Source organism: Sturnus vulgaris, chromosome 8 (assembly GCF_052056855.1).
Source record: "Sturnus vulgaris isolate bStuVul1 chromosome 8, bStuVul1.hap1, whole genome shotgun sequence".
NCBI classification, from domain to species: Eukaryota; Metazoa; Chordata; class Aves; order Passeriformes; family Sturnidae; genus Sturnus; species Sturnus vulgaris.
Window position 1 is genome coordinate 11,645,634 of NC_142250.1, and position 12,114 is coordinate 11,657,747.

Consider the following 12,114-nt stretch of genomic DNA (forward strand, 5'->3'; position numbering starts at 1 on the left):
AGTAAAGTTCACTACTATTGAGAGACTGAATTTTCCTTAGACCTGGCATATTAGAGGAAGACAGACAGAATTCAGTAATATTTTAGTTATACAATTTTTGTTTGTCTTATCCCATATGCTATTTGTGGCTTGCTGTTTTTGTTTTGCTGTTGTGGTTGCTTTCCTTCTTTTAACAGTAGAATTTTTGCCATTTACCCTCAGCAATTGCTGCTGCTCTTTTCTGTTGTAAAACAGAACTGTCTTGTAATCATTCCACCTCTTCAGCTCAAGGTAAGTCTCAAGCACAAGATCAGATGAGTGTTATATAAAAGGCAGTAGGTAAAAAAATTTGCTCATTATCTGACACTTAGAAACACTGTATTAGAACTCCTTATTTTATTAGGTTTCTTGCTTTCAAATAGCTCTTTTTCAGGAAGAGTCGAAAAGGGCCTTTGTCATTTGCTCCACTTGGATCACCATGAGTACAAGTACATTGGTAAGTGCATTAGAATATGTTTCTTCACAATTTAGCTGAAATTACTGAGCACACAAGCTGGAAGTATTGTTACTTTAATGTGTAAGAAGAAAAGAGGACCATACTGTACATCAAGTCAGACAGGTGACTTCCCACTTTAGAGGTATTTGTTAACAGACACTGGGCATGGCATGTGCCTTCTGCACAAGCTCATAAACCAACTGTCTGAAACACTACTAACAGCTTACTTTTAGGATCTTTATTGGTATGATTGAAATAATAAAAGACAACATTTATTTGGTAAAATGATTTTAATCTAGTAATATGTAAACTATATAATACCTGTGTAGTTTTTCTTCCCAGAACAAACATGGTAACTTTGCTTATCAGATTGATTTGAAGTAGTTTTGTGGGGCTGAAATTTGAATACAACTCTTTGGGGTTGAGTTGCTGGTATTACTCCTTTAGCAGAAATATAATGAGCACTCTGTCAAATTCAGTTTAATGTCATTAATTTAGGCTCATTTTGTATCCAGTGGTGTAATTAGCAAGACAGACTGAGGGTACCATGGAACATATGGTGGATCAGGAGGTCTGTTATCTTACAGTTCCTTTGTGGTATCTTCTCATTCATAATGTTTCCTTTAGGTAATAGCAGTATTATCAAAATGGAAAGTGGTTTCATATCCCTAGAGAAGCTTATTTTTTTAAGATTTGGAATTAATTAATACCATATCCTGTTTGAAAGGAAGTTGGTTTGATTTCAACTGTAGAGGTTATGGAATACGATTTTGCAAAATGTTTCACTGCTGTAGTCTGTGTGTCTGGTTTATGATTGTACAGTGAGAAGGGTAGAGATCTCGGGTCCCCAGTGAACAATCAAGAAGAGAAAAAATGTCCTATTTTATTTTGATTAGGAATAATTGCTCTGAATTGCTTTACAGAGCAGTAATTTACTTAATGAAGAAGACTCTACTACTAAAACAGACACATGCCCAGGGGGCTTAAGCTAATTGGCTTTTCAGAGTATGAATGGTCATACTAGGTCAAACCCAAGGCTCTTGTAATCAATGCTCTGTCTCCAGCAGAGATGTGTTCAGAGAGAAATATAAAAGGACAGGACAGGTTCTCATCTTACTGTCTCAGAGTATTGCAGTATTCCAGTACTGGAACAGCCTCCAGTTACTTGTGACTGACTTCTCTGCTTGTCCCTTAGTGTAACACAAAGTGCTGTACTTGGGGCCAGCTGAAAACATTGAACCAAGTGCAGGAAATACACCATGCTGAGGGATGTGAACAGCTGCTTCTAGGTGTGTGGCCAGTAAGCAGTGCCTTCACCCTTCCTGTTCAAAAGAGGTTTTAAATCTAATGCTGCTATTTTAAAGAAGTTCTACATGTATTAGTCAGTATCTTGTGGGCTTTGTCTGTTTTGGCATGATCACTGGGCTTCTCTCCCCTTTGGTGAAGACACTGTGGTGATCTAGAGCAGTGGACAGATAGGCCTTGCAATGCTTCGATCGTTTTGGGCTCTGTCTGTGATATGTGATCATTTGTGCCCAGAACTCATGACCCAGAAGTGGAATGTACTAGTCAAAATAATTAATACTGAGAAGTCATGTTTGGCTGTTTTGTTTGCTCAACTGCATGTTAATGAAATTTAACATTCATTTTGAAGAGAGGAAAAAGAGACTCCCAGCCTACCAGGGACCAAGTCTTTATCTGTGTTTGGTCAAAGAAATAATTTATTTATTCTTTTCTACTTCAGGTACAAAATCTTAGCAAAGAATTTTGTACCCTTTATATGAGAAAGATAGTAAGAGCTTTTCCATGTTAAGGTTGTTTTTTTTCTGAGTGCTCCTCACGTGCTGTGGCAGAGAGCATGCCATCGTTTCACCAGCTCCTTGGGCTTGCTGATCATCTCGTTCCAGTGCTCCAGTTCTTTGCCACGTGTGTACATGAAAGGCCCAACTACCACTCTTCCCAGCAGAAGCGTTTCTGGGAAAAAAAGAAAGCAGTTAGTGATAAACACCTGTGGTGCTTCTCTGAAATTTCTGCCTAAATTAGAATATTAACCTGTATTTCTCCATGTAATGCCTGTTCTGAAAGGTATTTTTAAACCAAAATATTCCTTAAGGAAATAACTCTGGACTTCAGATTCTATAGCTTCTACCTGCTGAGATTCAGCATTAAAAGGTATGGCAGTAAGTGGGTGTTTAGTCAATGCAGGCCTGTCCTTTTTCCTGCAGTTAAACTAAAGCATCTTCAAGTCACAGATATCTGTAGCTGCCCTGCTCCTTTACCTCAGGTTTACTGTGGAAACCTGCCTTAATTTTGAGCATCAGCGACCTCAGAATTCATAAGATGCTCTGGCTTAACAAAAAATAAATGCAATTACTGAGACAGCTGGGAGCTGTAAATATGTGTGTTCCCACTGCCAAGGAGCAGAGATTGTTTATTTATGCCTGGACTTTTCAGCTATGAATGGGGAAAATTATTGAGATCATATTTGCACTGCAGGGAAGATGTTTTTCTTGTGAACAGTTGAAATACTGAATTCTGATTTGCTTCTGTAAGCAGAACTCCTTAATGGATTCTCTAACAGTTAGTAAGAGGTGGCCTCAAGCATCAGGTTTTCTGCCAGGGAATGGGGATGTTTGATATTCTCTTTCTTCTCACTGCTGAGAGAATTAAAATTCCTATTCCTCTTTCAAATTTGTGTAGAAAGAGTGAGTGGCCACAGAATTTGGAGGTTGTGTGTTACACACAAAAGTGTTCACACAAGCTCCTTTTAATAGGACACTGGAATGAAACAAAGGCACAGCACCTTTTACTGGCATTGACTAGTCTACAGTGATTTTATTAATGTCTTCCATGAAATTTAGCCTCTGAAAGACAGACATATGCTTAACTACAAATAAGTTGTTCTGCTTTTAAAGAGCCTTTGAAATACCCCAAAACTCTTAACGTGTTTTATGATTATTGCAGAAAAGGATTTACTTCCTCAGATTTAAACATGTCTCAAATACGTAAGAGATTTGACACCTTGACTGTAATAATTTATATGACTGTAATAATTTATATAACTTACTTTCTCCTTTGTTACTCTGGAGCACAGATAGACTCAGGCTTGCTGTATCCATCTCTGTCTGATCTACCTTGAAACTGAAGGTTTCATTGTACACAGGATTGGGAGTTCCCAGAAGAGCTGCTGTCTTTTTACTTTTGATGAATTTATTATGGTTCATTAGTGAGACTTTGACATACACACCTTAGAGAAAAAGAAATTCAAGACTAAAAGACATCTTCAAGAAGCAGTTGGGGGATGGTTTAAGGAATTCCTTCCTTTTGGGAGTCAATATCAAGTTCAACATCAGATTGTGAAAGATTCATGGAACACACATGATACCATGACATAAAGGGAGTACACGAAGTACTGGGGGTGCAGTTTTGGAATGCACTTTCCAATTTAAGTGCTGTTAAAATAAGCAGCCATATTCTTACCCTACATCCTTGATCTTATGTTTCTGTGCCTTCCCTTCATCTGATGGAGACTTTTTTGAAGACTTAATTTGTTCATAGTTGATGTGTGTATATAGAGGACTAAATATCTTTTCTTTTTAAATAGTAGGTGTATTTTGCATTTATATTGTTTAGCTTCAAAGCCCTGCAAGAAATCACTACAGACTGAAATACAAGTATGGTTCTTCATCTGTTTTTGCTTTGAGTGTTAAACAGCATTTTGAGGTAATCTCTGAGACCAAGGACACAGGAGTATGATGTACCTGAAAAAGCACTCTGCACTAAGAGAGAAAATCGTGACTCCATGCCATGGTCTTTTGAACAATAGCCAGGCTGTCCTAAACTGGGATTTTTTCTCCCAACTCAGTTCCTCCCAGGACAGCTGTTCAGCATAAGCAGTTATCCTGAAGCTGTTACCTCTGGGAATTTGACTTGAGGGAACTGTTAATGTCAATTGATTGAATGCTGAAATGCTGCCTTCTCTGGGCTGGAGAGCAGCAAAATGATGTTGCTCACTGTACTAAAACAGGAGAAAAAAGTTACCACTAATTGCCACAGGACAAACCATTTATTATGAAACAAACCCCAAACATAGCAAAACTAAGCTATCAAAATCTAATTGCCGTATGGTAAAATATGGCTTGTGTCCACTCAAATCACCAGGATGTTTATTTGTTCCTGTTCAGAGTCCCACAGCACAAGCTTGGCTGGACAGATGAGGAAGGAGCAAATTAAAACAGGAATTTTGGAGCTGATAGCAGGGAAGAAATCCAACTTACCAACAGCAGGGCTCTCCTCCTGGAGCTTTAATCCCCTTGCCCTCAGAACCACCACAGTGAGACGGCCCAGGTAGTCATTGTAGCTCAGGGAGAACTGGATATCGCCATGCTCTGAAGGAGGCTTTGGAAGCAGAACAATACCTGTCAAATATGTCTGAAAAACTCTCATTGTGTGATTAAATGGGGAGAAAAATCCTTTTTCATGCTAATGGTTTCTGTCACACTAAGGCATGTGAGCGAGTTGTAATGGCTTTGTTTTGCTGTTGTAACATTTGTTGGAACCAATTAATCAGCCTTCCTCGGAATTGCTCTTTTCCAGGGGATATCTATTTCCTTGCCACTTTTGCTCTTTTCTGCTCTTACTAATTCAAAAGAGAAGCAAATAACAAAATTTCTTATGCAACGACCTCCTAATTCATGTGACTTTTTCTAAGTCTCTTGGTAATCCCTTTGCAACAGCTATGGATCTGTAGGTTGGTAAGATGGGAATTTCGCTTCCAAATGTTTATGAAGTACTTTTGCACTTGAGGTACTTGGTAGAACATAGTTCTACTTCTCCTATATCCTTTCAATACTTGTAGGATGACTGAAGTTCCACAGTGCCAAGCAGCCTGGTATCACATACCTCCAAGTTTTCTTTCTCCAGATCTCTCCATATGACTAGTTTGTTGTCTTCAGTTAATGCTTCATTTTTTAGTGGGAAGATAACTTGGCCTAGGAGATGATGCTTCTTCTGTTTATCAACATGATAAACCAAAAACTTTAATGTCCTTTGGAGCAACATTTTACTGGAAACCTGTACAGGAAAAGGAAGAATATTAATAATTATAAAACATCTGACATTTTTCTACTCTAGCATGACTTCAAAAGAAATATTTTTCAAAGTGTGTTAAGTATAGGTGGAGATTTCCTTTAATTATTTGAAGTCTGCTTTTAAAATTTGCCTAAAGTTTTAGCTATGCAGAAGTCAAGATCCAAGCCAAAATACAAGTTCATTTGAAAGCTATGAAGTTAGTGGTTTTTTAGCTCCTGTGGATCTGGTGCTGTGTGATGCATTCACTTTCAGACACAAATGTTTAGACTCTATAAACATTTTTTTCAGTTATCTGAAACACAAGCTTTTTTTGGTTTTTGTGATGTGTGCTGAAAACCTCTTAGCATGGGAAGTCAAGCTGTACCATACTGTACAAACAGCAGCCCAGACATACCTCCCAGTTCTGCTGCCTAGCCTACTTTCACAGCAAAGAAAATAAAAGCTGTGAAAGCATTATCTCAGTATTGGCTCCTTCTGGCCTTCTAGAACTGCTGGGCTGAACAGCTCAGCTGTAGTTCACACTGGAGTTTTCATTATTCCCAGGGCAAGTTCTGGAATCCTTAACTTTTGTACAGACTAGAAGTAAGATCAGTCTGAAGCCATATGCTTCTGTAGCCTAGGATCTCCAGAAGTCCCAGTAAAAAACCCCGTGTCTGGTGGAAACGACTTCTACCTTGGTAGAAGCATTGTGAATGTACAAACGTGTACTGTAGTTTGTCAAGTTAATGTTTCCAAACAAAAATCTGCCTCATCAAAAGAAAAAGTACCTGGAAAACAAAGTTTTCATCAAACTGCGGGTTAAGAGTTTTACGTTTTGTTTTGGACTGCAGGTAGCTTCTTTCATCAGGCAGCAGGTAGATTTTCACAAAGGGACTACAGGAATCAGCAGGAGGCTGCAGCTTTCTGACTTTAATCAAGGAGACCAGGAGCCTTTCTGACTCTTGCTCGTATTCTATGGAGAACCAGAGGCGGCCAATGTTGCCATCAGGAAAATCTGTTTCACTTTTGTCTTCAGGAAACTTGTACAGATCTGGGTTAATGGTCCCTACAACATAAGCTCCAGCTTCAAGAAAAGACAAAACAAGCACCCTCAGATTAGCCTCAATAACCATTGCAGGCATTTTTATAACCACTCCTGTATTTGGGTAAATCAGATTACACTCTTTATTAACAATCTGTTTTTTGTAAGAATTTCATATTTTATTTGTTTTTCCCTCCAACTGTAGGCTGCACCACTTTTCTTTCTCTTATTCCTGTGATTGTACCTTGTTAGTTTCTGCTATTTATTGTTGCAGTCTGCAACTGGTGGCTCTGCTGTTTCTGGGGACAATAGGTACTTCCTGGCCTTTACAAAATATGGGAGGAGGGATTGCTTTGTCTGCCAGATGTGTAAGGTACCACAGCACTGGAATCAAAATGATTACATTCTTGCCCAATTCTTATCTATAAAATACATAAATGCATAGAGCAATTAGGGCTTGTGCTGTGTAATGCTATCTTTGGTGTGCCCCCAAGGCATATGTTTCATAATAATAAAGTCACCCTGCCCTTAAAAATAGTTCCATTTTTGCAATGCCATACCCAAAGAATGAAATGATGACCGTGGCCCAGACTGAGGGGTCATGTAGGGGTCCCTGTCTTCCTGAACCTGTTCATTTGTCAGGTGAATCCAGTCTCGCCCACGCAGCGTTGGTGGAATGATAAATGGAACACTTCTGGATCTGCTCAAGACAACAGCACCTATTGACTCTTCTGGTTTAAATGTGGAAACCAAACTTGGTAAGAGTAGTAAGTTTACTGTTCTTATGTCACAATGTAAAAATTCTACAGACATGCAAAGGTAAAAATAAAAGCATATAAAATCAATTGCTTAATGCACAAAAATCCAGTGAGGCACATTAGGTCTTAATTCTTCTGATGATAGATTCTTCTCTTTCCCCCTTTTCTTCTCTTTAGAATTTATCTTTCAAAGGAAAGGAAGAATTAACTGCAGCTGCTTGTTTTAGAGCCCAAAACCCCTGCAATGATTAAGTATCTAAGAATTTCTCCGTCCTGAAGTCCTATTGTTTTTGTTATTAGACTAGAAATGACTGTGGAACATAGGCTGAGTTTTTCTAAGTTGCAGGTAAAGCTATCCATGCATCAATTACCCTAAAATATATTCTCTCTTTTAGGTAAATCAGAAATAATCATCACATTCGTAGTTAGATTATCCTTTTCCTAAAGGAACGAAAGAGAACGTGACTGATGTTTTCATATAATTTAGGGATCTCCTTTATTTCTGTACATGAATATATTTGGATCACCTGCTCATTTGAGATTTGACAAGTTGAAATAAATTACATAGTGTATGCTTTAAAAACAAAATGAAAATATGTACCTTGTGCTTTTTAGTTGAGTTTCAGAATTTGCCTGATCCTGAAAAATGGCATTTGCATTTGTTGTTTTGACAGGATTGATGAGCTTTTCATAAGAAAAGAGGCGGAAAATTCTTTTCCAGAGCAGATATGTCGTTATTCCAAGGAGAACAAATAAAAGGATCCCGCCTATTATACCTCCAGCCACAGCAACTGCTTGTTCTGTTCAAACATAAAAGCACATAAAACATCATAGGAAGATCAAAGTTAAGTATATTTTGGGGGTAGACAGAAATATTAAAGCTAACAAAAAACACTCCAAAATTACTTCTGAATGGAGCATTCAGCTCACATGCACATTTTTGTTTGGTTATAGCATGGTGCAGCACCTGAAGACATGACAATGGCAGTGGCAGGTTACAGTGTTCAGAAGCACTGGCAGTTACTGCAGTGTAAGAGACTACAGACATGGAAAACACCCCAATGCCAAAGGATTGTTCAGGCTCTTGTTTTGCATTAGCATTTACCTTAGCATGGCAGAAGTGCTAGAGCCTGCATAATGGAAGAAAAAGAGAACCCAGGAGCACCTATTATGAAAGGTACCATTAGTTTGGTTTGGTTTGTTCTTCCAACTATTCATCTATGTTGAATTGAATCTAGACCCTGGCACAAGGAACAAAGTTGTTTTCTTTCTAAGGATGCATGTGTTTCCTGATCTGTGAAGTCAAAGGTAAATATCTATTAAACACTGTTTCCTGAATCGTGAGTACTTAACATATAACAAAATCTTGTACAATTACTGTGAACAAACCAAAACCCAAATAAAACTTAATAAATGTATTTAATATTAATATGAGAAATTCTGTTGTAAGAGTTTCTCGTTAGACCAAGGGTAGACAATTGGTAATGGGCTCAGTTCATTGCTTTGACATGTTTGCTGAGAATGTTGGAGTGACAGGCTGCAAAGATTATTTTGCTCTGTACCTAAACTCCAGAATTATCTTCCACTCTACAGCCATGGGAGGCAGCTCAGGAGCAGCTGAGTACTGGCTGCTGACAGTTCTCAGGTCTCCCCTGAAACTGAAGTAGTGAAGTGACCTGGCATTTTTCTCACAACTGGTATTGAATTTTTTTCCTCTTATCTGTTTTTAGGTAGATATAACTGTGATGATGCTTTATTCCTTTTTTCTTTTTATCTGTCTGTGCTTAGTAGGTTAACTTACAGTTAGCCATCTCTGTACAGTGGTACAAGTAAAATAAAGACAATAGAAGCACAAAATAATCTGTTAACACTAGTGATAGTTTTGAATAATTCAACACTGATTTAATTTACTTTAGTTTATTCATGAGAGCTATAGAGAGTACTTGAGGTGAGTTTCAAATACATATATTGCTGATCTTTTTCAGCATTGCCCTGTTGCAATAAGTGACATGAAATGTCCTTCAGCTACAGAACACTTAAGTAATTACCTTGTGCTACAAAATTAACCTGGCCATAGCGCCTCAAAGGCCTTAATCTGATCCTGACTCATTTTCCTGCATTTGGTGGAGTCACTGGAGCCAAGCTGGTTTTGCAGCTCCCCTCCAGGTGTGTTGCCTTAGCCCTCAGCAGGAATTGGCTGTCTGCTTCCCTGAGTCACTTAATCACTCTTGTCTCCCAGCACCAGCACGGAGCAGCTCATGGCCACCCTGCTCACAGCAAGAGCACTTTGCTGTCCTTGCACTGGCAGGTGAACTACTCAGTTCCAGCCTTCAGACTGTTAGTACAGTCCTTATTCTGAGGAACAGGAAACAAGCACCTACTGGATGTGGGTTAATATTAATACAGAGACAAGCCTGATTGTGCCATATGGGTAAATTTGTTTTCCTTGATAAGAATGCATAGTATGAGGAAATGCATATGAGCATGGGAATTTTGTGTGTTTGTTTCTTTGAGTTTTGCAGAGTATGCTCAAAAAATCTTCAGTCAGACTCACATTTTATTGCATCTCAAAATACCAGATGCAGAAAAAATGCTTCAGGTTAGTGCCCTTGAACATAATACAAATTAATGGTTTCCTTCATGTAGGTGCACTATAAACAACACAAATATCTATATGGCTGGTAGTTTTACTGCCTGACATAAGTATTTGAAAGGTTAACATTTCAAGCAAGCTGTACAGGTCTTTGTTTAACTTGTTCTCTTCATTCACAAGTCTTTGATGCTCTCAGCAGCAGTCCTGTGTTTCCCTACAGCCAGTTTGTCACCATTTACCATTAAAGACAGTAGGATGATGAGGTGTGCATTGATTTTGGAGTAAGAGAATGAGTTTCCAGTCTCTTAGTTAATGATTTTGTATGTACTGAATTTGTTCACTACAGAATGGTGTTATGGCACACCCATAGCCATTGACTCAGATTCTGGGTTTTTTTTAACTTTACACAGCTGTAGATATAAGGTAAAGTTTTACTCATTTCAATAGTTACCTGTAATTTACTGAGAGTAAGGAGAATTTGTCTCACTTTTAGACCATCTTATCTGATTAGATCAGCAGCAGAACCAGTGGCTTAGGGCATAATGCAGCACTAGTCACAAAATAGACCACTGTGATAAGTTGCATCCATTGTGTGGAGGGAGAAAATATGTATCTTTTAAAATAACTACCTGCGACTATGAGAAATTAATGTATTGAATTCTGCTGTGGTATAGGCTCATGGCAGCAGGATATGGAAGAGACCTGTTGGACCACTCACTTCATCTCCCCCCACCTGAGCAGAGAGACTGTCTCCTGCTAATAGGTACCAGGTTTATCCTAGCATAGAGGAGGTCTCCTCTATGTCTCCTCTGGGATTGCATCCCTTTTTGCTCACTGATTATGTTTTAATAAGCTTTACTTAAACTTTGCAGTAGGTAACTTTCAGAGTTATGATCAGCCCATTCTCCACCAAGAGTTTTAATCTCCATATAAAGACACAGCCTAAGCACATGTACAGCGTAAACTAAATAAATAATCGAGGGGGAGTGGAGGCAAGACTCGGCATTTGCTGTTCCTGTGTCCAGAGCCGAGCTCTCCTGTGCCATGCGCTGCCTGCCAGACCTGCAGCTCCAGGCTGCCTTTTCCCTGCCCGGGTTTGAGCTGATGCTTTAGGGAGCCTTCCCCAGGGCCAGCGGGGCGGCGGCAGGTGCCCGGCCGGGCTGCGGGAGGAGCCGGGCACCCCCCACTCCCTGCCTCCCTCCCTGCCTTCCTCCCTCCTTCCCTGCCTCCCTCCCTCCCTGCGCGCCCCCCGGCACTCACCGGGCATGGCAGCCGCCGCTCCCGCTGGCCCGGGGCGAGTGCTCGCCGCCCCGGTGTCCGAGCGCGGCCGCCCCTCCCCGGCCCGCCCCCGCCGCCCCGCGGGTCGCACACGGCAGAGCCTGCGAGCAGGAGCTCAGAGAGAAGCATCTCTGGCGCCTGGCGGAAGAAAAGCAAAGGGACACTTCGGGAAAGATTCTGCGCCGTGCCAGGGTCCCCGAGCCCGGCCAGACATTGCCGACCTTCCGGGGCTGGGATCGGGCAGGAATTGCACTGACCATTGTGCTGCAGAAATCTTCTTTCAGCCCTAAAAAGGCACCTGTGCCACACTGACTGCGTGAGAGAACTCCATAAACTACACTTAGGCTCAGAAAAATTCTTTGTTATTAGTAGCTTAATTCTGAATATTCATGAGGGCAAGAAAGAAGTCTGCATTTCTTTTATATCTTTAACAAAATATGTAAGCGCAAAGGAAGACCTGTGTCCTTAGACGACTGCAATTACAGCCTTTCCTATTTGTATTTATGAACGTAACGATCTTTAATCTCTGAGTGTGTAATAAATACAACCAACCAGATCTTAACCAACCAAATTAATCATTCATAGTTCAGAAACAAAGTATTTGCCATCACTTTTTGTCTGCTAATGCTGCTTTCATAGCCAGTATGATAGAACATATACCTTAAATTTAATAGCTGTTTGTATTACATGTTTTCTTCACGGTCATTGCGTGTATAGTACATAGTGCTATTTAATCTAAAAGCCAAAGAAATGCAAAGGAATTAAAACCAGTAGGATCCTAATGAAATAGCCTCTGTTTCTGTGGAATTGTAGAATTCTTTTCATTGAGTTTAAAATGTTCTGCTGTAAATGTAGCATGGTTAAGCTTTTTCTACTAATTTTGAGTCCTCTGGAAAAA

At 39.8% G+C, this 12,114-nt stretch overlaps 2 protein-coding genes across 3 annotated transcripts in view; one reads left to right on the forward strand and one right to left on the reverse strand.

Moving 5' to 3' along the window:
• Positions 1-2,174: 2,174 nt before the first annotated feature.
• On the reverse strand, positions 2,175-11,259 carry LOC106854188 (synaptotagmin-15). 2 transcript variants are annotated; one of them, XM_088168839.1, is made up of 8 exons: positions 11,199-11,259; positions 7,947-8,145; positions 7,148-7,287; positions 6,334-6,518; positions 5,378-5,548; positions 4,753-4,873; positions 3,543-3,722; positions 2,175-2,449 (listed from the first exon to the last, which is right to left on the reverse strand). In XM_088168839.1, the coding sequence occupies exons 1-8, from the start codon at positions 11,203-11,205 to the stop codon at positions 2,313-2,315; spliced, it is 1,140 nt and encodes a 379-aa protein (XP_088024965.1). In that variant the 5' UTR covers positions 11,206-11,259; the 3' UTR covers positions 2,175-2,312. The 2 variants fall into 2 exon arrangements, with proteins under 2 accessions (XP_088024965.1, XP_088024964.1); XM_088168838.1 differs by having other exon boundaries at positions 6,334-6,629.
• The window catches only part of GPRIN2 (G protein regulated inducer of neurite outgrowth 2), a 34,856-nt gene continuing 28,281 nt past the window's right edge, over positions 5,540-12,114 (forward strand). The window contains exon 1 of the mRNA XM_088168836.1: positions 5,540-7,345. The gene's annotated coding sequence lies outside the window, so the exon portion shown is untranslated. The remainder of the gene's footprint in view (positions 7,346-12,114) is intronic.